This window comes from Phoenix dactylifera, chromosome 10, assembly GCF_051530095.1.
Source record: "Phoenix dactylifera cultivar Ajwa chromosome 10, Ajwa_hap1_PhDact_Kaust_v1.1, whole genome shotgun sequence".
Lineage (NCBI taxonomy): Eukaryota > Viridiplantae > Streptophyta > Magnoliopsida > Arecales > Arecaceae > Phoenix > Phoenix dactylifera.
The window spans coordinates 31,875,639-31,900,984 of NC_143199.1; the positions used below are offsets into that span (position 1 = coordinate 31,875,639).

General features: G+C 36.6%; 2 protein-coding genes across 4 annotated transcripts; one reads left to right on the forward strand and one right to left on the reverse strand.

Annotated features, from left to right (window-relative positions):
* The first annotated feature begins 5,231 nt into the window (after positions 1-5,231).
* On the forward strand, positions 5,232-18,235 carry LOC103706960 (bifunctional cytosolic FAD synthase/FAD diphosphatase-like). Of its 3 annotated transcripts, none has more exons than XM_008791248.6 (16): positions 5,232-5,586; positions 9,100-9,145; positions 9,242-9,411; positions 9,571-9,688; positions 9,874-9,956; positions 10,057-10,116; positions 10,793-11,047; positions 11,944-12,040; positions 12,706-12,756; positions 12,861-12,941; positions 13,595-13,666; positions 15,221-15,283; positions 15,846-15,992; positions 17,336-17,393; positions 17,492-17,544; positions 17,726-18,235. In XM_008791248.6, exons 1-16 carry the CDS (start codon positions 5,486-5,488, stop codon positions 17,804-17,806), a joined length of 1,536 nt encoding a protein of 511 aa, XP_008789470.4. In that variant the 5' UTR covers positions 5,232-5,485; the 3' UTR covers positions 17,807-18,235. The 3 variants fall into 3 exon arrangements, with proteins under 3 accessions (XP_008789470.4, XP_089782064.1, XP_088562180.2); XM_088706054.2 differs by having other exon boundaries at positions 5,326-5,586; positions 9,603-9,688; XM_089925938.1 differs by lacking the exons at positions 17,336-17,393; positions 17,492-17,544; positions 17,726-18,235 and having other exon boundaries at positions 5,262-5,586; positions 15,830-15,969.
* Positions 18,236-20,621: 2,386 nt separating this feature from the next.
* Positions 20,622-23,693, reverse strand: LOC103706959 (large ribosomal subunit protein eL21x/eL21w-like). The gene is made up of 2 exons (XM_008791247.6): positions 23,376-23,693; positions 20,622-21,008 (listed from the first exon to the last, which is right to left on the reverse strand). Exons 1-2 carry the CDS (start codon positions 23,610-23,612, stop codon positions 20,751-20,753), a joined length of 495 nt encoding a protein of 164 aa, XP_008789469.3. The 5' UTR covers positions 23,613-23,693; the 3' UTR covers positions 20,622-20,750.
* Between the last annotated feature and the right edge of the window lie 1,653 nt (positions 23,694-25,346).

Here is a 25,346-nt window from a genome sequence, read left to right on the forward strand (position 1 = left end):
CAGGTTGTTCGGTTTGAGTGAGTACCATGTTTGGTAATATTATTTAAGATAGGATAATTTTAAGCATTTTTTAAAATTTTAAAATACTGACGTAGTTCAACTAACTCCTGGCCAATTCTGGTAGGCCTTAAAAACACCTGTACCGGAAGCATTAATATGTGTGGTAGCTTATGAATCCGATTCTCATATCTAGATCCATACTACAAACGAGCAAAATGGACCAAATTGTTTCAAAGTGCTCAACTGTATTTGAAAATCAGTAAAAATAATGGTCTTTAGAGACTATCATAGTGACACTATTTGAGAAACTAGGTTACAATGCAAGCAGAGCTATGCATGCACCGGATAGAAGCTTTTTAAAGGTGGCATTTTCGTTGTGTTTTTATTATATATATATATATATAAATGATGGTGAGAGTTGTGTTATAAAGAGGAAAAAGAGACTGATGATCGAAAGCTAAAGTAATATCTTCTATAGAACGGATTTTCCAATTTTTCATACAATTGAATTCATATCTAGAGATCGGTCACTTCTTGACATAGAATATGTCAATATTTCAAGGAAATCCCAACTTATCATTAAGTTCTACTACGATGGATTAGATTACTCAATGGTAAGTGGCTGTCCCTGGCTAGAACTTGGCTTTTGCATTTAAGGACAGTGATTGGATTTGAGGATTAGACTTCAAGAAGTGATTTCATTGGTATTCGAAGAACCCGTCTCTGATGCTTCGAGAAAACTGAAATATAAAACAAAGATTTTTTATATTTTTTAATTTTTACAAAGCATGGAAAAACAGGATTCTGGGAAAAAAAATAAGACCATTAGGATATTATCTAATAAAGTAATAAAAGCGCTAAACATCGGTGAGACATTGGTAAGGTTGGACGGCAGAGATCTAGAGAGAAATCTACATGAAGATTCCTCTTTGATATTCTCACCTACTTCGGATTCCGTTCCGACGTCGCTTAAACGACACGATTAGGATACCGCGACACGCGGGTCTAAAAAGCGTGAGATTACTGCAATACCCTTTAACGGAAAATTAGGAGTAGTCCTGGTATGAGGGCATGAAGGTCAAATTGCCGAGATTCGGAGGCCGTGAGGCGCTAAGCTTCTAAGTCACTAAATAGTGATAATTTATCTTTGTCAACTCTTCATTATTTTTCTCTTCATTTAAATTTTATATACTATGTCTAAGTTTCAGTAATATCTTTCCAGTTTAACTAGACATTCACTTTGATTCCTAATAAGCAACACAATTATATATATATATATATATGATAGAAAAATAAAAAAAATATGCATTGGTTTCATTAAATATAGAAACATATTTTTTAAATTTCTTATTGCACTATATCCAAACAAGTTATGGAAATCTATCACTAGAATGATCAATATAAAGTGGTCACATTTGAAATAACTAGTTTAAGAAGGCATGTTCCAATTACATCATCGACGTGTAGCAAAGGATGCTTCAGAATCCGAACCTGTTTAAACAACTAGATTTTGATTATAATTCTAAATTAGGTAGCACTAATTTGAACTTTCTTTATGAATTGTGCAAAGTATCACTATACAAACACGTCCGACATGACCAGTATCCACATAGCATTATCCGCATTAAGTAAATTAATCAAATCTAGATCTAGATACTCGATTCAATTCCAAAGAAATTAAGCCACCAACCTAGCTGCACGCTATTGGCAATAATCTACGTCTAGGAATCCTCTAACTCATTAAGAGGAGCTGAACTTGCGCTGCATAAATAAAAGAGAGGCACCAATTACATGGCCTTACTCCTGGCCAACAGAAGCATATCTCATTAATATTGCTTGTAGTTCTTTTGTATCTGCTATTTATTTATTTATTTCTTATTTTTAATCTTTCTAGGGTGGAACAACAATAACACCAGACAGAAGCGTGGAACTAAGATACAGGTATCACATTTTGACGAGAGACCATATATTTTATCATTCTCGGGGAGCCAACTTGATTCAAGTTTTCGGATTCCGACTTCAGAATTCTCATAAACAAGGGCTGAGGAAGGGCGATTGGTTCCCTCTCTTTTGATCCTTTGTTTTATGAATTTAATCTGACTTTGACTCGAAGTTTATTTATTGGTTGTTGGCCTAGATAGCCGGCATAGTAGCCAGGTGAATAAACTTTTAATGCAAGGTTATGCTTCTTTGTTTGATTTTTCAAGTTGATATGAGCTGCATGGGTGCTACAATTGGCTTCAAATTGATGGATTTAATGGAATTAGATCCTTAGGCACGATCGGAGTAGCGACATTTGCCACTCCTCTGAATTGCATCAACGTGTTCACCTATCGACGCGAATCAACAAATTATAACGGATGAGTTGATGATTGAACCTATGGTTGTCGTGTTAGAAGATCTTCTTCTAAGGTGGCAGGGATGAAGTTTGACTCAGATAGCATTTTCTAAGTCTGCTACTTTTGAAACCTTCGTAGGTGCCAAAAGGATCTTCCACAAAAGTATTCGCTATATTGCTTTCCAAAGGAGGTGTTTTCGCTAATAACTTTTCCTTGCATTGAAAGCGCAAGAGTTAAATTTTTTTTGTCTAATATAGAAGATTGTTCGTATTTACTAGAGTAGGGTACTAGTAGGTTGTGTATACCAGGGTGCATCTCTATGAACTTTGAAGACCAAGGCTCATGTCAGGCCTATAGATATTCTTCATTCCTTAACCAATGTAAAATTCCTCATTCTAAATATCGATAGAAGAGGCGTACGATAATAAGAATTAAATTTTGTTTATCAATTGAATTACAAATAAATATGCCATTATTCAAATTCCAGGTGTGAAAGTTTCTTCAATATATGAGACAATAACTATCTACTGACCATTGATAAGCCTGAAAAATCACTAGCATCACCCATGCTGATTATTAGTTGGCTTTAATTGAATTAGACACGAGTATATGTATCTTGTTATTGTGACTTAATCAGAGGATTGGGTGGTTGTGATGACTCAAGTTTCTTTCCCCTAATCAAATCACGTAGAAGCAAAAGCACATTGTCCAAACCTCAAAAGCCCAAGGTCAACTACCCGTCAAGAACTGGCTTTCTAAGGCCAGAAGAACACACCGGAAGACCTGTGCCTCAGCCCTCAGATAGTCAGATTCTAGACCTTCATGAAGAGGAAATCACCCGATTTATTGAGGATGAAGAAAAGGCGCAAAAGGGAGTAAAGAATGTACCTTGTATCAATTGTTTGTCATTTTAAACTATGATTTTGTCACATTGAGAAGAATCCATGGGAAAGTTATATGATGAATGTGTGGAAAATTATTAGTCTATCACCTGGCTTGCCTAAGACCACTTCTTTTGGAAAATTCAATGTTTCCCGTGATTGGCGGGATTACACTTAAAAATGGCTCTAGTTCCTGGAAGAAGGAATAGGGAAAGTTTGGTCGGTGAAAAAATGAAAAAAAAATTTCATACTTACTTCAAATTTTTAAGAAAAAGACACGAAAAAATAGTTTTTCTAGAAAAATAAGATTATTACATTTTATAAAGAAAAAATTATATAGAACATAGAAAAGTCAAATTCTTTCTGGCTGAAAATTGTAGTAATTTTCTTTTTCTAAAAATACCATTAAGCTTTTAGATGAAATAGAATAAAATATTTTTGTTTAATAAAAATATAATATATATATAATATAATATTTTTTAAAAAATAGATGTTCAACCAAACATAAATTATTTTGTAATATGTCTTTTTTTCGTGGTCAACTAAATTTGTAAAAATTATTATTTTAAAAATCATGCATTCGGATATTAATTTTTTTAAAAAATATTTTAATAAAAAATATTTTTTTCCGAACTAATAATTCCAAAATAACTAGAGCTTTGATTTAGACATCTCGGTGGATTTCTATCGACTGCGTGCTCCCGAGTAGATGCAATAAGACGGAACGGAAGCGTAGGAGCAGGAAAGAAGGGAAGGGGGGAGAGTTGTTCGACTTAAAACCAGGTCAAAACTAAAATTATTTTGAAATCCCTAGTAAGATCTTTGTTTATTCAAGAGGAACCGCATGGAAATTGCACGCTATTTACGGTCTCTTTGTGCGCCTCCCAAAGTGTACTGTAAGTCATTTACCACACCCTTACTCGCAGATCGACAAAAAAGGCGTCAGAAGCCGAGTACTTTATGTTTTGAAATACATAAAGCAAAATTATTTTCGAGTCCCTGAATGGATATTTAATTATTCACGTGCCCATCCATTGCAAGTTCTGTTAGGTGAACCAAAATTTTTCCTTAGTCCTTATATAGGTAAAATAAGTAACTTTTTACCTGTCCCTGAGCTGAAAATGCTCTCCCCCCCTCCGCATGTGTGTGTATATATAAAGTATTTTTAGCTTATGGACTGGTAGAAGTTGCTAAAAATACTATATGTGTGTGTGTGTGTGTAAGCATATAGATGGATGGATTTATAATTATCTATCATTCTTCAGTTGAAAAATTTGTTGTAATCAAAATGCTTTACCTTCCTCAAAACCACTGCAGAACATCTACAAACCATGGTTTTCAGGGAAAGCATTTAGAGAAAAGCTGCAAGCTGCAGGTTTTATACAAGGATTAATGTCTTGAAAAAAGGCTACAAGCAATTTAATTTTGGAAGACATGGCACAAAGCACAAGCCTTGAAATGGTTCAAGACATACTAAGCTCCTCAAATACATGGTCTGAATAATTCCAACTTGTGCCTATGATATTTGGCAAAAGTCTTATGACCATTCCATACTATCATGATGTCTTCGTCACCGACATAGATACAATGATGCCGAGGCGGCATCTTAGACTGTTACAGAAGATCGCCCTCCATTTTGAATGTAAGAGATCGTTTAACACGCTTAGACCCGACAAATTGTATCATTCTCTTATTCTGATTATATAGCTAGCAGGTCAAGTTGATCCAACTTAGTCCAAATCCATAGCTCGGAGTCTAATTGGGTATCCTTTCATGGCAACTTTGTTTTCAATTTTGAGTTGTTAATTTGAACTTGACTTCTAGTATAAATTCCAGGCAAATCGGTTTTGGCTAAAATGACATCCAATCATTTTCTGCAGAGAGCCGGAGGGTTTTAATTCTCCTCGCAGTTTCCATACAATTTCCCTCCTTTTGTTGAATAATAATTAAGATCATAAATAAATATAAATTGGAAGGCATTATAAATGCTTCTCCCATGGATAGGCGGCGTACAAATCTCAAAGCGCTCGGAACTCCGTTCGCACAACTCTCAAAGGAATCTTCTGTCGCGCGAAAGATATAACCTTGTTCCCCATCTGAATCGCATCTCCCATAACCCCAATCATCCAAACAAGAAGCGGACATCCTCCTCTTCAGCTACGGAGAGGGGGGGAGAGAGAGAGAGAGAGAGGTGTCTTCGGAAGCCAACCTAATCGGCACTTCCCTTCTCTCTTTCCTTCTTCCTGGGGGGGTAAAGAGAGGGGGATGGAGATCGATCGAGCTATAAAGGAGAGCAGCGATCGGAGGCTCCAGACTAAGTACAACAACGCCGTTTACGTGATCCAGAGAACTTTCGCTCTCTACGAGTAAGATGATTTTGTCCTCTAATTTGAAACTTCTTCAGGTTTTCTTTTAGTGGGCTTCTGCGGCGAATTCTTAATTGGGTCTATGATCTTCTCGAGATCGAGGGAGATTGTTCCACTGGGTTTTGGGTTTGTTCCGATGAAGGTGGGGGTTTTCTTTGGGGAAAAGAATTTGTTCTCTTTGGAGATAATTGAAGCATGCATCAGTTGGTACCTTTCTGCCGGTCCGATTTGTATGCTGAACTAGTTTAACGGGAAGATCAATTGTTCTATGAAACATTTGTGTTTTTCCGCCCTATTTTTTGTTTATTTTCCTTCGTGGATCTTTTTGCTTGAATCCATGGGCATTTCTTTGTTTTCTGTTGGGCAAAATTTGAATATATTCGGGCGATTTTTGAATGCAGCGGAAGTTGAAATTTGACTGCCCAGGTTGTTTACATGCTCTAACGGGAAGATTGATTTATTTGGCAACATTTATGCTGTCATTTTTGCCCTTTTTCTGACCTTGTTGCATCATTTTGCATGAGCTTATACCCGATTCTTGTTGTTCTGTTGGGACAAAATTCGATTAAATGATGGTGATTTATGATACATTAAATTTTCCAAATGATTCGGAATGCTTAACTGTTATAACAGGAAGTCTGATTTTTCCGAGACATTTGTGCTGTTTTTATCTACTCTCGATTCTTGGAGATTTTTGCACGAGCTTATGTTCATTTCTTGAATTGTGATGAATTCTTGATGCTGTTCTAGATTTCCATTAGTTAAGGTGTTCTTCTTGATTTTCTACAAATATTTTGTTTCTTGGATCACTCTTGTGATCCTGATTTTAGTTTGAAATTTCTGGATAACACAACTAAATTGATTTATTTGATGAATTATGACATTCTCGATTACTTATATGTCAAGCATGCAGATAAACTTTTCGTGTTAGGCTTTTCTAACAAGTTACTAGATTGTCTAGTTAATCTCTTCATATCAGGCTGTCCAAAGTTCTACAAACAGTCTCCTCATGGAAATAGTGGAGACGTGTTTGTGACAAAAAACAGCTATCTTTTGTTGGAGATGTAGTCTTTTTGGCTAGTCCTCATGAAGAGTTAGTCATGTATCACTCCCTTGCCCCTTCACATCCTATGGTTAGCTTAAGCTTTGGCGCACATTGTTCTTTTCAACCTTTGTTTAGATAAAAAGAAAAAATTATGCATTGCATGTTCCTGTGTTCAACTAATGCCGTTGGGCTGAAGGAAATGTTCCATTTAGCTTGGTGGTTTTAATTAGCTTTCTTTGTCAAATATTATCAGCTTTGAGTTTTGCTGAAGTCAATCTTGTATAGACCTTGGCAGTTTTCATTCTTTGTCATATATGTTCGGTTCTTAAATTATGATGAAGGCAGTCCCGTGTATACTTTGGCAGTTTTCATTAGCTTTCTTGTTTGCTTATTGTTCGTTTTGAGTTATGCCAAAGTCTGTCTGGTCGCTCTCTGCCAATTAGTCTAATTTGGATGCCATTTTCTTTTGCAAGTTAATCATTAAGTTCGTCAATAAAAGCAAATTAGTGTGAATAGAAGCCTCAATTTATCTCAAGCTATCAAAGTGATATGAAATGAGAAAACAAAGTAAGAAAGTATATAAATATCAAACAAAGAGTTGTGGAAGAAAAATCTCCATGGTTTTGGAACATTTGAGGGGACCTGTAAAAGCCTTCAACAATGATAATTAGGTACAAACAGGCTAGCAAATACAATTGTTAGTAACAATGGCCGAACCATGCTGAATTGACAACTGAACTGGACCGCTCGAGGACCGGCATGGTTTAGGCTAATTATTCGGGATGGTTTAGGAACTTTAGGCTAATGGTGATAAATGGCCTATCTGGTCGCAATTCACCCCCCCGCTGAACTGGACCGCTCGAGGACCGGCATGGTTTAGGCTAATTATTCGGGATGGTTTAGGAACTTTAGGCTAATGGTGATAAATGGCCCATCTGGTCGCAATTCACCCCCCCGCCCCCCCCAACCCTCTTCTCCTAGCTTGGGATGTTGGAGAGAGCAACCCCTTCCCCTTGCTTGCGAATATCACCCTAGCCCCCCCCCCCCGGGGCACGGCTGTTTGTGATAGTCCGAGAGTAGTAATGCCCTCCCTCTCTCCTTCCTTCCCTCCCTCCTCTCTCATTTAGGTTAGGCTTAGGGTTTCCCTTAGTGCTCCCGCTCCTCCCTCCCTCTCGCTCTCTCACTCGGGTTAGGGTTAGGGATTCCTTGGCCCTCCCCCTTCCTCCATTCCATCCTCCCTCCCACCCTCTCCCTCTCTCTCTCTTCCTCCTTTTCTACCTCTCCCCCTCCTTTTTCGGCTCTCCCTATTTCTATATGTCTTGTAATGGCATGGTATGAACCTGTATCATGCCAAACTGATCGCTGGCCAGTACGCCTTTATCGGTTCGGTGAACCTTGTTAGTACTCTCAATTGCTTGTTCATCCTCTGGAAAATCTTGAATAGTTTTTCGGCTTTCTCTATCAAGGTTGAAATTTTGGTCAGCCTAGAGTCTGAAATGTTTCAACAAGTCAATATTCTTGGCCTAGGGTTCTATTTTACTGATTATGCTTGAATATTTTACTCGATCATGAAGAAATTTCATTATGTCATATTCATGTAGAAGTCCTTGGACAATTTTTAGCAGCTCTTAGTGGGTCAATGTTCACAAAACCGATACCAAGAATCATATCAGAATGTTACTGGTTCAGTATAGTATGGTACGATACATATCCTATATAGAGATAAACTTCAAATACTTTTTTCTCACTCCCAGCCCTAGTACCATCTGATACCCAGTGGTATGGGGTAGTTCCAGTTTGCTCGGTCCGGTATGAATTGGGTCAGCTCATATATCGAATCAAATCTCGGTGTTATACTGGTACCTTACTGGTACATTAAAGTACATTTAGTATGGGGTGGTAGTCATCGGTATGGCAGACCTTGTGGAAAATTGTCATATGAGTTCTAAACCTAAAGCCATGTAACAATGAGCAGATCCATTCTGTTGCTTAAGGTATATTTTCAGAAGTAGGGACCAATTTTGTCCAGTGAACTGCTGGAAAAGACACTATTTCAGATCTTCAGGTTGTATTGGTACAAATGAGAAGGTGCTGATAGATTTGTCCCTCATAGTGAAAAATTTCAATTCTAGCAAAAATCATAATCTGATCTTGGTACTAGCTGTTAAGTTATTTCAAGATGCGTATAATTGATACAAGCTGCAGACACATGTATGCACATGCACACACATAGAGAGAAGGGGGGGATGGGGTGAGAGAGAGAGGAAGAGCACACAAGCTTATTTATCAATGCCAGCTGAATCCATGCACATCATGCTGATGAGAAGCTTGGTGAAAAGCTCCACATCTTCACCACGATTTAGTATCAGATTTATGGAATAACTTAATATGTCATGTTTTTCTTTAATGTTATCTACTAAACATCAAATTGATTAAACTCTCAACCATTGAATATTTCCTCTGGACAGGTTTGAACAAGTTGCCTTCAGCTTCAATGGGGGAAAGGACTCGACTGTAATTATTATCCCATGCTTATTTCTGCTAACTTCCAAATGGTTTGAAAGAGCAGATTCTCGCATTTCAGTATTTATGATGATATTGATATGGCAGGTTTTACTGCATTTACTTCGGGCTGGATATTATCTGCATAAAGAGAAAACAGATAATTCCCATGGGAACCAACTGGACTGCATGCTGAACTGTCCGATACGAACTATCTATTTTGAGAGCCCTTGTGCTTTCCCTGACATCAATTTATTCACTTATGAAACTGCTGCTGTGTAAGAATACTCCTACCTTGGTTAGCTGTTTCCCCCCTCCCTAAAAGGAACTTGCTAGAATTGTGCTCCTATCAAAGAATAGTCTTTATGCATTCTAATTGTTCAAGCCTGTAATATTAAATCTATATTTCTTTTTTTTTTTTTGGTCCTTTTGTCTAGTTATGACTTGCATCTGGAAATTATTCGCTCAGATTTCAAGTCGGGTTTAGAGACTCTGCTAAAGGAAAAACCTATCAAAGCTATTTTTCTTGGTACCCGAATTGGTGATCCTAATGCGGTATTTCTCTGGCTTCTTATAGCAGTTGTATATACCCTGCTATTTATATACCCTGCTATGAAAAATGATGATTGGTATCATTCAATATCATGATTATGTCTTAAATTTTTTCACCAAACATGCGAAATTTAACATTAGAGCAATTTAAATTGCTACTCAGATTAATTACTGTATTGCCCCTTCAGGTTGGTCAGGAACAGTTCTCCCCTAGCTCAACTGGATGGCCTCCTTTTATGAGGGTGAATCCTATCTTGGATTGGTCATACAGGTTTTCTTTTGGTCATATGAGTGAATCCTATCATTCGTAGTTTTTCCTTTTCCCCTCTTTATATATAAAATGGTCTTAACTTCATTTTTTTCTTCAACAGGGATGTGTGGGCTTTCATTTTAACCTGCAAGGTTAAATACTGCAGTCTGTACGATCAAGGGTAAAAGATTTTCTTTTGTTTGACCTTTAAGTTCCAAATTTTGGAATTGTGGCTATCTAATTTCCAGCTGTTACTGTTGTGCTTCGTACATGTAAACCATATGCAATTGTTGTTGTGTGTGTATTGTTGGGATCAACAAATCCTGTTTTCTGTTCATTGCTTCATCAGTATTTGTTCCTTCAACCCATTTTCACAATGCTTGTTCTAGAAGACTAGATGATATTGAACAGTTCTCCATCAGTTATCATCTACTAATTCAAATAGCTCAACATCTCCCAAGCATCCTTACGAGCTTATTACCAACTCTATCTGAGGTTTAAAACACATGTACATGCTCCTCAGCATTCAGCAATGCTTTTTTACATTTGTCCTGCTTATTACATGTATGTAACTAATTAAAATGTTGAAGTTTTTTTTTTTCTTGATGTTGAAGTAGGCCTGTTAAATACAACAATTTAGTAGTGAGTAGATAATGCTAGAAAAGAAAAGAAAATGGTATCCACATGTGAGTTCATGTTCAGAATCTGCAATTCAAATTCTCCTCGATATATTTATTAAGACTAACCTAAACTTTTTCCGAAGTAAAAAATTTCTATAATTCTTACTTTATCTTAATTTTTTAAATTTATTAACTTGTCTGTTATATTGTATCAGAACTTATATCTTCTTTGTTTAGATATACTTCTATTGGGAGCATACATGATACAGTTCCAAATGCATTGTTGAGCGTTGCTGAATCTTCAACCACGAAAGAAAATTTTAAACCTGCATATATGCTATCGGATGGAAGACAAGAAAGGGCTGGAAGAGCAAAGAAGATTTCTTCAAAGTCTGAAAGCACTCCTGTTCTAAGCAATGGCCTGAACAATATTGGTCCACATAAGAACAGCTTTCTCACAGCATCAATCATTGCTGTAGGCGATGAGATTCTGTAAGTTATTTTCTGTGTAATTCGTAGTACTAATATAAAGCAACCTGTTTTTTCATGCTTCAAAAAATATATATACTTGAGCTTCATATGGAATGATTGCAGCTTCTTGTCATTACCTTACTTTATAAATGTTCTGTCAAGTTACTGAAATTCCGAGATTCTGCTTATGTTTGTTTGGGTGGACTTAAACTAAATTAGTCAAATAAGGCTATTCTAGTTTACTAAGCATTTATCTGCTTGCCTCAAATGGCATTGTCGATTGAAGTTCATAAGTAATGATTTTTTTTAAAAATCTTGTTACTGAAAAAAATATTTATATTAAAGCAGTAACATTTTCTTGATTGGAATGACATGGATGGACTCCAGCTTCTTCTAGAAATTCTTTACCTTTTTACTTACTGTTACATCTAAAGAGTGAAGATTTCTCCATTGAGAGAGCATGATTGCGCTTCATTTAATAGAGACAGTGCATAGACTTAGTTGACGTGCAATGCCATGCCTGTCGCATATATTGTACTTATATCTTACTGAACTGTTATGTTCTTTTAATGGAGAGAATAGTTCACTTATTCTTTAGGTAAGTGGATGGAGGGTGCTTAGACGCCTTTGAAAATTATCACTAATTGCCTAGTCCTGGGCAACACATCCAGATATTTTCCCTAAGCTTAGGGTCGAATGAATCATTGTTTCATGCATCATATGCATTCAAAGTTATGCAAGAATAACATACATATACATACCGACACTTATATATGCATGTTTGCAGACACTCGTGCATGCTTACATGCACGCTTGCATACATGTTATGTATGTTTATATGCATAAATTTTCTTTCATTTTTGTCTTTTCGTTTCATAACAAAGCATCTTGACAAATGTTAGTGCATAAAATTTCAGGTTTGGTACTGCTGAGGACCAAATAGGAGCAACATTGTGCAAAAAGCTTCAAACCATAGGTTGGCAAGTTGCCCATGTAGCAGTTGTTCGGAATGATGTAAGATGACTTCTGCGATAAGATAGCCACTTGTGCTCCTAAATTCACATGTTGACCGTCTCATGATCTAAAAATGTTCTAGACAGCTATAATTTCCTGTTCAGCATATGAATAGACTAAGATTTCACTGAAACTGTTAACAGTTTTCTTGGATATATTACAAAACATGCAACCCAAATTGATAAACTAAGACTTGCTGGCTACTTTATATTGTAGTTGAAGAAGATAAAGATGATTTCCTTGAAAATCCCTTTTTACTATATTAGCAGATATTGCCTGGAGGACTTTCTATCTCAAACAAAAGAAAAAGGAAAAAAATTAAGATCAAATGCATAACTTGCTACTATATCCTGCAAAGGATATGACGGTGATTTTTCTGCCACTTGACATATTTCTTGATTCACTCGTGGTTTTTTCCACATTGAACACGTTCTAGTACAAAACTGCAATAATGAGAGCCCTGGCATTTTGTTACCTGCTTATGGTAAATCAATTTTCTTAGCTAGGGACACCTATTCAGAAGACCTTACATTGTTGGGATAATATTGATACTGCAAAACATTAATTCTTCAAACATTTGGTCTTTGCTTTATGGCACATAGCTGAGTAGCAGGTTTTTAGTAGAACTTACAGGCATGTACCATGGTTTTTATGTAAAAAAACAGGTTGATTCTGTTGCCGAAGAAGTCGAACGCCGGAAATCTAAAGATGACATGGTTAGAATTTTGCAGCTCTTATTTCATAGTAACTATTATCTCAAGGTTTAAAGAAATTTTAATTTTGTATTTTTCAAAAAATAATTTTGAATTGTTAATTGCAGGTATTCCTTTTTGGAGGGCTTGGCCCTTTACATTCAGATGTTTCGGCGGCAGGTGTTGCAAAGGCATTTGGAGTTCGTCTGGTGAGTTTATCAAACTGATGGATGCACAGCAAAATGCTGTGTAATTGGTAATTTTACCTTTTTTTAGTAATGTATATTAAAACATTGCTTTATTGGATCTCCTTCTTCTGTTTTGGTTAACAACATGTAACACTGACTCGCAGGGCTTCTTGATCATACAATACTGCTATATGTTCTCAAAAATCTTTGAAAAATTCTCTCTCTCTCTCGCCCCCCCCCCCCCCCCCCCCCCCTCTCTATGTGTGGGCCTGTGTGTGATGCTGCTTCCAGTGAAATCTGAAACTTGAAAGCACAATAGGGTGCAAAATGTGGTCCAAAAAATGCCATAACCAGTTTCTCCATGAATGAGTTATGGCATTTTGGTGCTGGTTCAACTGTGAAATATAGATAAACGAAGGAAAATTATGGAGAGTAAAAGAGTTATGAGATGATAAAAAGGAGAGGAGATTTCTCAGTCATGCATCATCTAAATGTGTTAGATGCAGAGTATTATGATATATGTGCTTGAGTCATGGCTAGTGTCCAGTGAGTGGTCACCATCCACCTTTCTTCAGGCAAAAACATAATTCTAAATCTGATTAATCTTCACTTTGCGTTTTTCTGTATCTAGTTTTATAATTTTTTTTGTATGAAATGACTGTTTTCTCTTTCAGGCCCCTGATGAAGAGTTCGAGGAGTATCTCAGGCATCTTATAGGAGACCATTGCACTGGTGACCGGAATGAGGTGATGTGATAATTGGGCATATGCACTATTTGATATTGTTACCCTTTATGCTAGTTACGAAGATTATTATGCAAATTTAGTTTCAATTCAGAACTATGTCTTGATTTAGTTTATTGGAATGTGATTATTGGCTACTGCATGAAAACAATTTATACGTTCCGTTTTTGGTAATCTTTCCAGGCCTACAAGAACTTTTAGAGGGTTGCTCTGTAGTTGCATGTGCTTCAATTGTTTAACTAAGCAAAATCTAGAGGTCTAAGTTTTGTGGCAGGTCCTCTCTTGCCAAAAGTTGCCTTGGCCAGGAATTCAGTACTTTTTTCTAGAGAATTGGCATTAGGTTGAGAGCTTGTTGTAAAACATTCTCACAATTTGACAGAGCATATCTTGATGAATCCATAAAATTTTCCCCATATAGATGGGATATATTTTAAATAAGTAAATATAAAATATTTTTTGCGCAACAAGTAAATTTAAAATATTTTAATACTGAATCTCTGTATGGCTGCCACTTTTTATTATAAATTCTGTTTGTGATCAAGGTTAATCATTTTTTGAATATATAATGCTATGTAAAGTCTTTATAATTATTATATTAAAAACACAAAAGAAAGTGGTAGGTCCGAAAAATAAATGTTGGAGCTACCAGTTAAAAAGTCTCTTATGATATCTTCTGCTTTTTGGACTTTAAATAATATTGCCATTGTATGTCATGAAACGTCTTGGCATATGCATCACTGAAACAGGGATACATGTGTAACAATAGATTTCTTGAAGCTTCATTGCTTTCACATGTAAAATATTGCATGTTTATGCATAATATCCTCTATTTATTGATTATTTTTAACCTATTAAATAAAATTGTTGTAACCACCATCTCTATTATGAGAAACACATTTATTGTGTCAGTCAGCATCTAATTGGTAGCTTTGAATAGTATATTTCTTCCAATTTCTTCCTTAAATTGTTGAAACACTGCACAATGCTTTTAAATTAAGGTAGAATAAGAACCTGGAGTATGTCTGGATAAGTAACAATTATTGTGTTAGCAGATTGAACAATTTCCTTTTGTTATTCTTCTTGATCATTGAAGACAAAGCTATTCATTCTGTTTTCATTTATTATACACAGATAGACCGATCATTTTTCAGCTCTTATGGTATCCTTAATTTACTGAAACGAACATGTACTTAATAATAAGTGTTGAAAGTATTCACAGATCTCATATGCAAAGATACATATGATTGTGCATAGTAATTGATCATTTTTACCGACAGATATTTGTTGCAGGAGCAGAGAACATGGTAAAGTTTTGTGGGTTTTCTGGTTGACCTATATTAAATATGCTCAGCTTATTCTATCAAACCATTCATGTGTTATTAATACTTTGTTGGCTTAGACATTGATATCTCTATTATTGCAAACCCAGATGATTAGTTTATTAACCATGTTAGAGTGCCTCAAGCTTATAAGACTAGTAACATACACTTTAAAGTATTAAATATACAACATGCTAAAAGACTCTTATTCTGATCTGAAGCTTGCTTTATGTTCCAGATGGCTTTATTGCCTGAAGGCATAACTGAATTACTGCACCATGAAATGCTACCTGTGCCATTGGTATGTCTTTTGACCTTGATATATTATATTTTATTCAATGAAAACTGTAGATTGAATGGATGATTTTTCTTTGTTCATCTTCATGCAATTTAAACATTACTAGCAAGTCTAATCCATGAGCTGAAATACATCCAGAACAGAGGTCGAAGAATTATTACCAAAAAAATTCTATAACTGCGTTGAACATGATTTTCCATTAAAAGATATAAGAGTTCCTAGAAAAAGATGATATATGATGTTTGGACCATGGATTGTTACCTTGAACAAGGTCACTCTTCTTGAGTCTTCATAAAACATGTCAGGTTGCTACTTTATTGTATGATCTCATGTTTTATATTTCATTCGATGCTTAATTCTGAAATATTCCTTTTCAGCTGTAATGCAAACTGAGTAAAAATTTTCATTTTCCTGCTATGCTCTTCAAGTTTAGTCGTCATCCGTAATTTCATTGTTTCTGCAATGTCATGTATCACTGTTACTCGGCATTTAACTATTTTTCTACAGTGTCTTCTATTCAAGCAGCCTTTTCTGTGACTGAGAATGCAGTGACCTTTTCTTGCAGATCAAATGCCGAAATGTGATTATTCTTGCTGCAACAAATGTTTCTGAACTAGAAACAGAATGGGAATGTCTTCTACAATTACCAAGTACTCCTATAGTGCGGATGGCACCATTCAAGTCAAAGCATCTTCATACCATGCTTTCTGATGTACATTTCTGTGCTTACTTTTATTTCGTAGATGTGCTGTCATTTTTATAAGCTTCATGTGCTACATTTCTTCCATAACTTAGTGCTGCTTTGCTCGGAAGTTTCATTCATTGCTGAAACTTGGATATCTTTTTTGTTTTCACCACTACTTTTTCACATGAATATTCAAAGTCTGCTATATGACTACGAGGCAGATATGTCATTATATAGCTCTATTGAGTACTTAAATATTTTGAGAGAAGGCAAGGTATTCTTTTGTTTTGATGAAATTTTGGTGCTTATCTTCAGGACCATTTTTCTAGTTGATTCTGGAATCTTATTTTAGGTAAGATTAGCATATGTGGATCATACTCGAGGTCGAGTTTAATTAAGAAAAGCTTTATGCTATTAGGATGAGGAGTCCCATTTATTAAGTGTAATATTACTTGATGTTTAAGAGGAGAAGAGATGGTCTAAAAGAAGCTAGTGATAAATAAAACATATTGTTGTTTCTTCCTATTGACCCTCTTCTCTCTAATTGTTTTCTCAATTTGGGCTTGAGGAATCATCCCAGATCATATTGTTGATCATCTTCAGGAATCAATTTTTGTTCCTTGTGTAGATTTTCTGCTTTTTTTAAATATGAAATTTTGTTCCAAATTCCTACCTCATGGGTTTCTTTGATCTTTTGGATTGGTTCTATAACCGGTTATCATTTTGTCGAGAAAATGGGAGAGAGTTTAGAAATGGCAGTAGACATAATGTCTAAAGCTATGTGCCTGGGAAGAGTGAATCTGTTTTGTTCCATCAATTACCGATAATTAAATCTTGCCCGAGTCTGGGCTTCCTCCATGTTTACTGATCCAGAGTGATTTACTTCAGTGTTGCTTGTTAACCTGTGATTCTGCCTACGAAGTGATGTTTCAACTACTTGTTAACCTTGTGCTCTCCAGAATGGTAGGTATTTAACCCAATAAGATGTTGTTCATATGATGTTCTCTTACTTTTATATCAGAAATTATGGTATCTACATCAGCTAATACTTTGTTTGCTTTATCTCATACTTCGTGAACTCTTTCCATGTGGGGATAACCTCTTAATCAACATATCTGCAAATACCTGTGACCATTAACTGTATTACAAGTGAAATTAATGGATTTTGATATTCTTAAGGGCGTGTCTGGCAAAATCCCCCTCGCCCTGCCGCGGGTGCTCTCTCTCTCTCTCTCTCTCTCTCTCTCTGTCTCTATCTCCTCACGGGTGCTACCGATCCGGCTGCTAAACAGACCCTATGAAAAGGGGAAAAAACTCAAGTTCTGAATAGATATCTATATTTTCTAATTTTCATCCTCCCTGTTATGCAGATTGAAACTGCTCAGGTTATATCCAAATTGTGTATTGATTTCCCAGATATTTATATAGGTAAGTTAACCAGCATTCTTGTGTATTTATTTATGTAATGGGTTTGGCTATAGAAATGATCCTTTCATTTGATAATTTGTTATTTTTTTAACAAGCAGGATGTCATCGCAAGTCTAGAGCTGGCCCTTTAATAATCAATTTTGTTGGGAAGGTATCTATTCCGAGAATATTCATCTGGGTTCCATCTTCTTAATTTTCTGTGTTCCATACCTTAATGAGAATAAAAGCAATATCATATTTTCTGAACTCAAATGGGGAAATTTGTTGTTTCTTTCTTACCCTCTGTTTCTAAAGAGAGTTTGCGAACATCTAAGCTTTATATTTTTCTTCAGGACAATACGAGGGTAGAACTGGCTGCTCAGAATCTGTGTGAACGGTTCCCAGCAGGAGCAGTCCGTGAAGTTAAACTCTAGCTGATATGATGATCAGTTCTTTAATATTTTGCTGGGCAAAAAGGGGGATGGTGGAAAGAGAAGCCAACTTGTCCCGAGCTTTTGATTAGCATAAGTTGTTCTTTTCCAAGCTCTTGGCCAAACCGCACATTTTTTATTTTTTTGAAGAAAGCATAGTTCAGTAGTTTCTTCCAAAAAGCATGAATGGAACTGCTGGGGAAGAAGAGCATCAACGGTCGCTAACCTTTTGCATTCAATTATCGGCATCCACATTATCTGATGGAAGCTCACGACCCAGATATACATGTTTCTGGGAAGAAGAGGGAGGCGGGTTCAGAACTGGAGACTGGCTGACACCTCATTTTGTCTCCTTGTACTTGCATCTGTAAAATTCTTCTTACTGCAGTGCAATTAATAAATTAAATAACAAGATGCAGGCCTTCCATAAAATGTACAAGGGATGAGCCGTACTGTAGGTAGCTTTGCAGTCCGAGGAATTTTGCTTCTTGTTGTAATCATGCATGCAGCTAATGCCCGTTTAAGTTTTTAGGTGGGGTTGCTTATCGCTCTAAAATTATGCAATTTGATGCAGTAGGTGACAAAAGATGAGGCGTAAGCTTCCCTTTTAGCGAGGTTGGGCTGGGTTATACCAGGCATGGATTGGGTTACCAGACAGGTGGCCCAAGCTCGTCTGGTCTGTACTCGGCCTAACATGGATTCATGCTCCTATTCATTTTGGTGAGAGCTTAGCAAAGGAGCACAGATGGTACATTCCAGCATCTCTAACATAGTCATAAAATATTCAAGGTCTCCCTAATGCCTAGGGTAACGATTTCTTTATGATTTGCTGGGTAATTCCTATCGACCACTTCTAGCCGGAGACGAAGATCCCAGGCAGCCCAACCTGGCGCTTGGGGGACTTGGACCGTGCTATCGGAGGGTCCAAACGAGAGCTGAATTCTAATTCGAGCTCCCATACTCTTGCCCAAGTATGGTATCTCAAGCTGAAGTTGTCATTTGTTTCATGCCACGTTTCAATCGATTGTAATTATTAAAGTCCATAAGCCCTGTTTGGGAGAGCTGTTGGCAGTAGAACTGTTGGAAGTAGAGCTGTTATAAAAAGCTGTTTGCTGTTTGGTAACTACATTCGTACTTTGTTTTGTGTTTGGTAAACAAATTGAGAAAGTACTTTTGTATGACAAAATTACCATAAAAGATATTGCATAGTATTATACAACAGAATATAATAAAACATAACATAAATTAGTAGATAAATATACGATATAGTATAATATTATTGTAATATAAAATAATATTATGTTAATATAGCATAATAGTAATATAATTATTAGAGTAAATTAATATTTGGTAATATAACATAATATTAAATTATTTAACATAACATATTAATGTATTATAATATAATATAATATATATTATATTTATAGTATAATACAATAATAAAAGTATAAAATATTATAATTATTAGTATAAATTAATTTCTCATAATATAACATAATATTAAATTATTTAAAATAACATATTAATGTATTATAATGTAATGTAATGTAATATAATATTTATAGTATAATACAATAATAAAGGTATAAAATATTATAGTTATTATTATAAATTAATTTTTCATAATATAACATAATATTATATTATTTAAAATAACATATTAATGTATTATAATGTAATGTAATATAATATAATATTTATAGGATAATACAATAATAAAGGTATAAAATATTATAATTATTAGTGTAAATTAATTTTTCATAATATAACATAATATTAAATTATTTAACATAACATATTAATGTATTATGATATAATATAATATGATATTATATTTATAGTATAATACAAAAAATAAAGGTATAAAATATTATAATTATTAGTATAAATTAATATTTCATAATATAACATAATATTAAATTATTTAACATAGCATATTAATGTATTATGATATAATATAATATGATATTATATTTATAGTATAATACAAAAATAAAGATATAAAATATTATAATTATTAATATAAAATAATTTTTCATAAAATAATTTTCTGCGGTCCAGAGGCTCTTCTTCGTGGTCCATGCTCGAGGAGGACCTCAGCGTGGGCCGCGAGGTTGATGATAAAAAAAAAACGATAAATTGATTTTGGAAGGTATGGAGAAGGATTAAAATTTTTTTCTTCTAAAATGTGGTTCAAGAGATGCATACAAAAATTGAAAAGAAAAATACATTTTCTTACGGAAGGGAGTCTGACGGCTAGGGTTCTTGGCTCCAGCAGATTTTTAGGTTTATAAAGGGACAAACTATGTAATTATGTTATTTTAATATGAGCATTTTTGTCAAAAATACAGCTTTCCAAAAAAGCTGAAACAGCTTCCTCCCAAAAGCTCCAAATTGGAGCTTCCTCCCAAAAGCTGTTTCAGAAAAATAGCTTTTTGAAAAATTTATCAAACACAGTTTTTCATCTAAAAGCACTTTCTGGCCCTCCAAAAGCTCCCCCAAACAGAGCCTAAGGCAGACTCTAAGAGGTCCATAAAACCAAGCCAGACTCAAGGATATCCTGATCAATACCCAGACAGAGGCCTATCATCCACTCCAACAACTAGAACAAGACCGTAAAAGATGAATTTTGGCAAAGAATCGCCTTGGATAGGTACATACAGGTGACTACTATAAAAAAAAAAACTGCAATACTGACCCAAAAATTAAAAATAATAAAAAATCTCACGTGCCAAAACAACCTCAACAGAGCGAACTGCGAGAATCATGGAAGCTCACCTGTCACTGGCTACCCAAGTCTGCTGAGCTCTAACCATCGCGGAAGCAGAGAAATTTCTATTTTAGGTATCAAAACGTTCAAAACAAAACAGCATGCAACGACTACCAAAAAGCTCAAACAAATTAAGAAGCAAGCGGAGGCAAAAATTCGAGACAAAATAACACCTTAATAGCCACCCTTGAGATCATTGACCACATCATAGGGAATTGGAGTGACAGTCTCCAACGTGGCTCCTTCAACCATGAAACCAGGCTTGGGGCCCTCCGGCTGCCGCTTTGTGCTGATAATCTCGCCGCGTGCCTTCGCCTCTGCCTTGAGTTGGTCGTTCATTTTCTTCCTCAAGCGGAAATCTTCTGTGCACCTGGAAGGCAGCACGTGCTCCACGCGCGCATGGATCCTCTTCTTAATGATTCGGTTCCCAACCTGGTCATAAAGTTACAAAGACACATAAGCCAGAATGCATACAACCATCGGAACTTGACCGCATATCACTCCAGGAATCATGATTGGAAAAAATTCACCCAGGCAAAAATTCCTAAGGGAACATTAGAACAAGAATTCAATTATCTGTTTAGAGTTATTGATTTCTACCTTGATTCTCAAACATATGACTTTTTCACCATGTTGAAAGAAGATTGGCGTGCAGATGCATGATCATTTGATGAAGGTCCATAGACTACGGAGGGATCGAGAAGAGGTAGATGGATAATTAGATTGCAGGAGAGAAACTCCAAATGAAGTATTGCATGCCTCAAATACTATATCATCGGGTAAAAGGATCATCTGAAGATTGAGATTTGAAATGATCCCAGAACTAGCAGGAGAAGTGAATTGTCTGAAAAGGAATAGAACAAAAAGAAAGAAAAACATGGAGATTCAAGAGTTCACCTAGGTGTTGATCAAGACACAAGAAGGATCCAAAGAGAAGAGCCATCATTCAAATATTTACTCAAATGTGTCAAGTGAACATTGATTTAATAATATTCAATTAGAAAAGAACCAACAGATCAAAGCTGTTCGTTTTTTTTTCTAAAAAATTCTGTGTAATATAATATTCAAAAAGATTCCACCTGTCAATTTTTTCCTGATTGCCAGAAGATTTCTAACTATTATTAAATAAATATTTGTAATGGCTAGTTTCAGTAAGTACTTAAAAATACATGCCCTTCTATAGCGTTATTGTCTAAACACTCAATTGGATGGTGCTCTCTCTTTCACAATGTTCATTTTTTCCTGTTTCACTTAATTTGTGAACACTACTGATCAAAGATGAACAACAAGAATGTCATACTTTTGGTTTTTATATTGTACTTGTATTGTGAAAGCTACATCTGTAGAAGATGAAGTTTCTTCTGCCTCTATTATTTTTCGTTTTTTATCAATTAAAAATATAGATAGAAGAACTGATCTGTCAGCACAATGCTAATCATATGAAGGCTGAAAGAAGATCACCAAGGACATGTTTGGCTGCAAGTAATTGGAGTTTTCATGGAGCTGGGACTACGTATTTTTAATACTTACAATATGTGCAATTATATTACGATGTCAGGTTGCATATGCATCTGGTTAATGTTACTAGATTTACATTGGTTAAGCAACCACAATGCAGCTTAACCAGCATTATTGCAGCCTCAGTTGTTGTAAGTCATCCTACAAACAGCATGGCCATAAGACAGGTAAATGAAACTTAGGGGGACTTTTAAAATGTTCAGTTAGGTGTTCCCCACAAGCTTACAGCAAAAGAAAAGAGGAAAACTTGCTCAGTTACTGTATGTGGGTACACTAGATACTGCAAAAGCCTTTCAGGATGCATTTCAAAATCAGCTCTTATAACAAAAGATGGTCCAACTTTACAAGTGAATACCTGCAACTATTACAAAGCTTCTGCCCAATATGACATTAGACAATAATATGGAAACTATGCTCCAGAAAGAAAAGTTAAAAACTATCTTCTTGTTGCTTCAACTAATCCTTAAAACCAATCTGCTAGATGTTAGCAATCTTCACTACAACTGGTATACCATCCCTTCCATGAGATCCATGCCTTACTAACCCATCAGTTTGTAAAATATATGATGGAAACTAAATACCTTCGCTTGCGCCTCCAGAAATGTAACACAACAGCTTCAAAAATCTCAGAACACAAACCATTTTTTTCTCCAAATTTCAATCATTACTTTGGTGGCAGAAAGGAAGTACAACATCCAAACTCAACCCTCTGAAAGTTAGCCCTACATAAGAAACATGATATTGCAATAACCCTAACTCTATAGATAGAAATTTGATCTATTAGTCAACTAGTAAAAACTCTGATCTCCAACAAATTATAAATCCAAAAACACATTTTTGAAATCAACTTGGAAAGCAAAAAAAAATGCAATCATCCCTAAAATCCAAGAACAACAAAAATGAGAAACACCTGCAGCAATGAACAATAATCTAACACGCTACAAACGTAAGTCCATAAGAATCATCGCTAACAACAGTTTCTGTTGAGCTGAGTAAAAGAAGCATTGTTTACCACCACGGAAAAAAAGATCCAACGCTACTCTAATGGCAATAAGAGGCAACGAAGAAGCGATCAAAATAACAGCTACAGACAAAAGAAGTAAGATATCACAAAAATACCAAAAGAAATCACTACCCTGTAAGCAGAACTAAGGTTAGAAGACTCATATCCATCTATGAGCACGAATCTAACTGATTCACGAATCGAATCAAAAATAGAACTGGACTATCAATCTAACAGCAAGGATCGAGAGAAAGATGCGAGATAGGAATCGATCGGACCTGTTTGTTGATCTCCACGCCGATGGCGCGCTTGGTGACGTTCCAGACGCGACCAGTGCGGCCGTGGTAGAACTTATGGGGCATTCCCTTGTGGACGGCGCCGTTCACCTTGACGTCGACGTAGTCGCCGATCTTGTAGGTCCGGAGGTACGTCGTTAGCGGGATGTACCCCTTCTTCCTGAAGGGACGCGAGAAGAGATCCCTCGTCCTCGCTCGGAGCCCATGGCCGGCCGGCATCTCTCCCCCTCCCTCTGCTCCTCTCTTGCGGCTAGGTTTCGAAGGAAGCAATATGAAATGGCAAGCCTAGGTAGGGTTTGGGATCCTGCGATTTATAGCGAGGGACATTCGGTGCCTCGGTCGGATCGGACTGGACCGGCCTAAATCATAGCCGGTCTATTTCAAATTTATTTCGGCCTGGTTGGGTGCGCGGACGTATTGGGCGGAAAGCGACTTGGTTGAAATGCTACCTGCCTCCATCAGGCTTCGCCCCTCCACCAATAGGCAAATAGTGTGGTAAATTAAGTAGCCCTTTTTTTTTTATCTCGGAAGACTTTACTTAGGCAGACCACAGGCCGGTGCTGGAATCTTTATGTAGCATTTTGCTTTTTGATTTTGTTGGTAGCATTCATATCCATCGCATGGGAGCTGCCGATGTACCAAAAAAAAAATGCTATATATTGTGAGGTTTGGTTGACTGGACCGGTTATCGCAGACTTTAGGTCTCAATGGAGCAACCATTCCTGGGAGGCTCGAGTTTGAGGTGAAGGCGTATTAGAACAGATGAAGCGGTTGCTGACCCTAGAGCTCTGCTTCTTATCCTATCGTGATGACGTATCTGTTAGCTTCCTTCTTTTGGTTTTGTTTTAGATATTAATGTGCAATGCCTAAATTATGGCTCTAGATTAGCCAGCATGCAGGATTTTTTTTTTTGCTGAAATAGATGATTCATACAGTTCTAGCATGGATACATTCGAAAATGGATAGCACTCTAAGCAATTCCCTCTCTCTAATCCACAGAACTTCTCCGAAATGATTGACCATATACGAGGCTATCCAATCTGCGGCCCTGTTAGCCTTTCTATAAACATACTTGACCGGAAAAACCACACTGACACTAACCATGGCCCGGATGCCTCGAAACAAAGGGTGGCACCCACTCACACCGCCAGTGCCCTCTTGGATCCAACCATTCACCATAGACCGGCCCATGCCACCCTCAGCTCAGCCCCCGGGACCGAGGTGTCAAAGATCTGACACCTACCAGCAACAACCATCCTGAAATTTGGGTCTCTAATGATGAAACTCGCACCTCCCCTCCTGCCACCATCTAGCATGCATCTATCAAAGTTGACCTTAAGAAAACTCGGTAGTAAGGGCTCCCAGGTAAAAACACCGTCTGAGGCGCTATACAAGCAAAAATAGAGTCTCAGGTGTCCTAAACTTTTAAAGGTTTATTCGATGGATCAACATGGATAATTTCTACCATATGTACCTGGGCTCGCTCCACAACAAACCTAGGTGAAGAGTTGCTCTCACCAAAAGTCCAGACATTCCTGGCTAGTCATATCTGATAAGCAGTACAAGTCGCCCCAATAGCCACCTGTCAAGTCTAGGGGGTGACGGCCCACCATCTAAGTCCTTGCAAAAAAGAGCTCAAGTGGCGCCATGCATCCGGCGGGATCTCGACAAACCTTCAGACCCTCCTAGCTCGCTCACACTAAAATAAAGTGTGGTCCACAGTCTCATCCATTTGGCACCCAAGGCGCTGAGGATGGATGGCCAGTCCTCGCTCGCACAGCACCAATCTCGTCGGCAACTGGCTCCGAGCCACCTTCTAGAGGAGCAGCCCCACCCTCAGGTGAAGGCCGAATCTCCAGATCCAGACATAGTCCAGCTCCAGGCATTGCTCACTCTGAAAACCGCAATAGATATCTCTCATTCTGACTCTAGGTCTACAGGACGTTTTCCAAA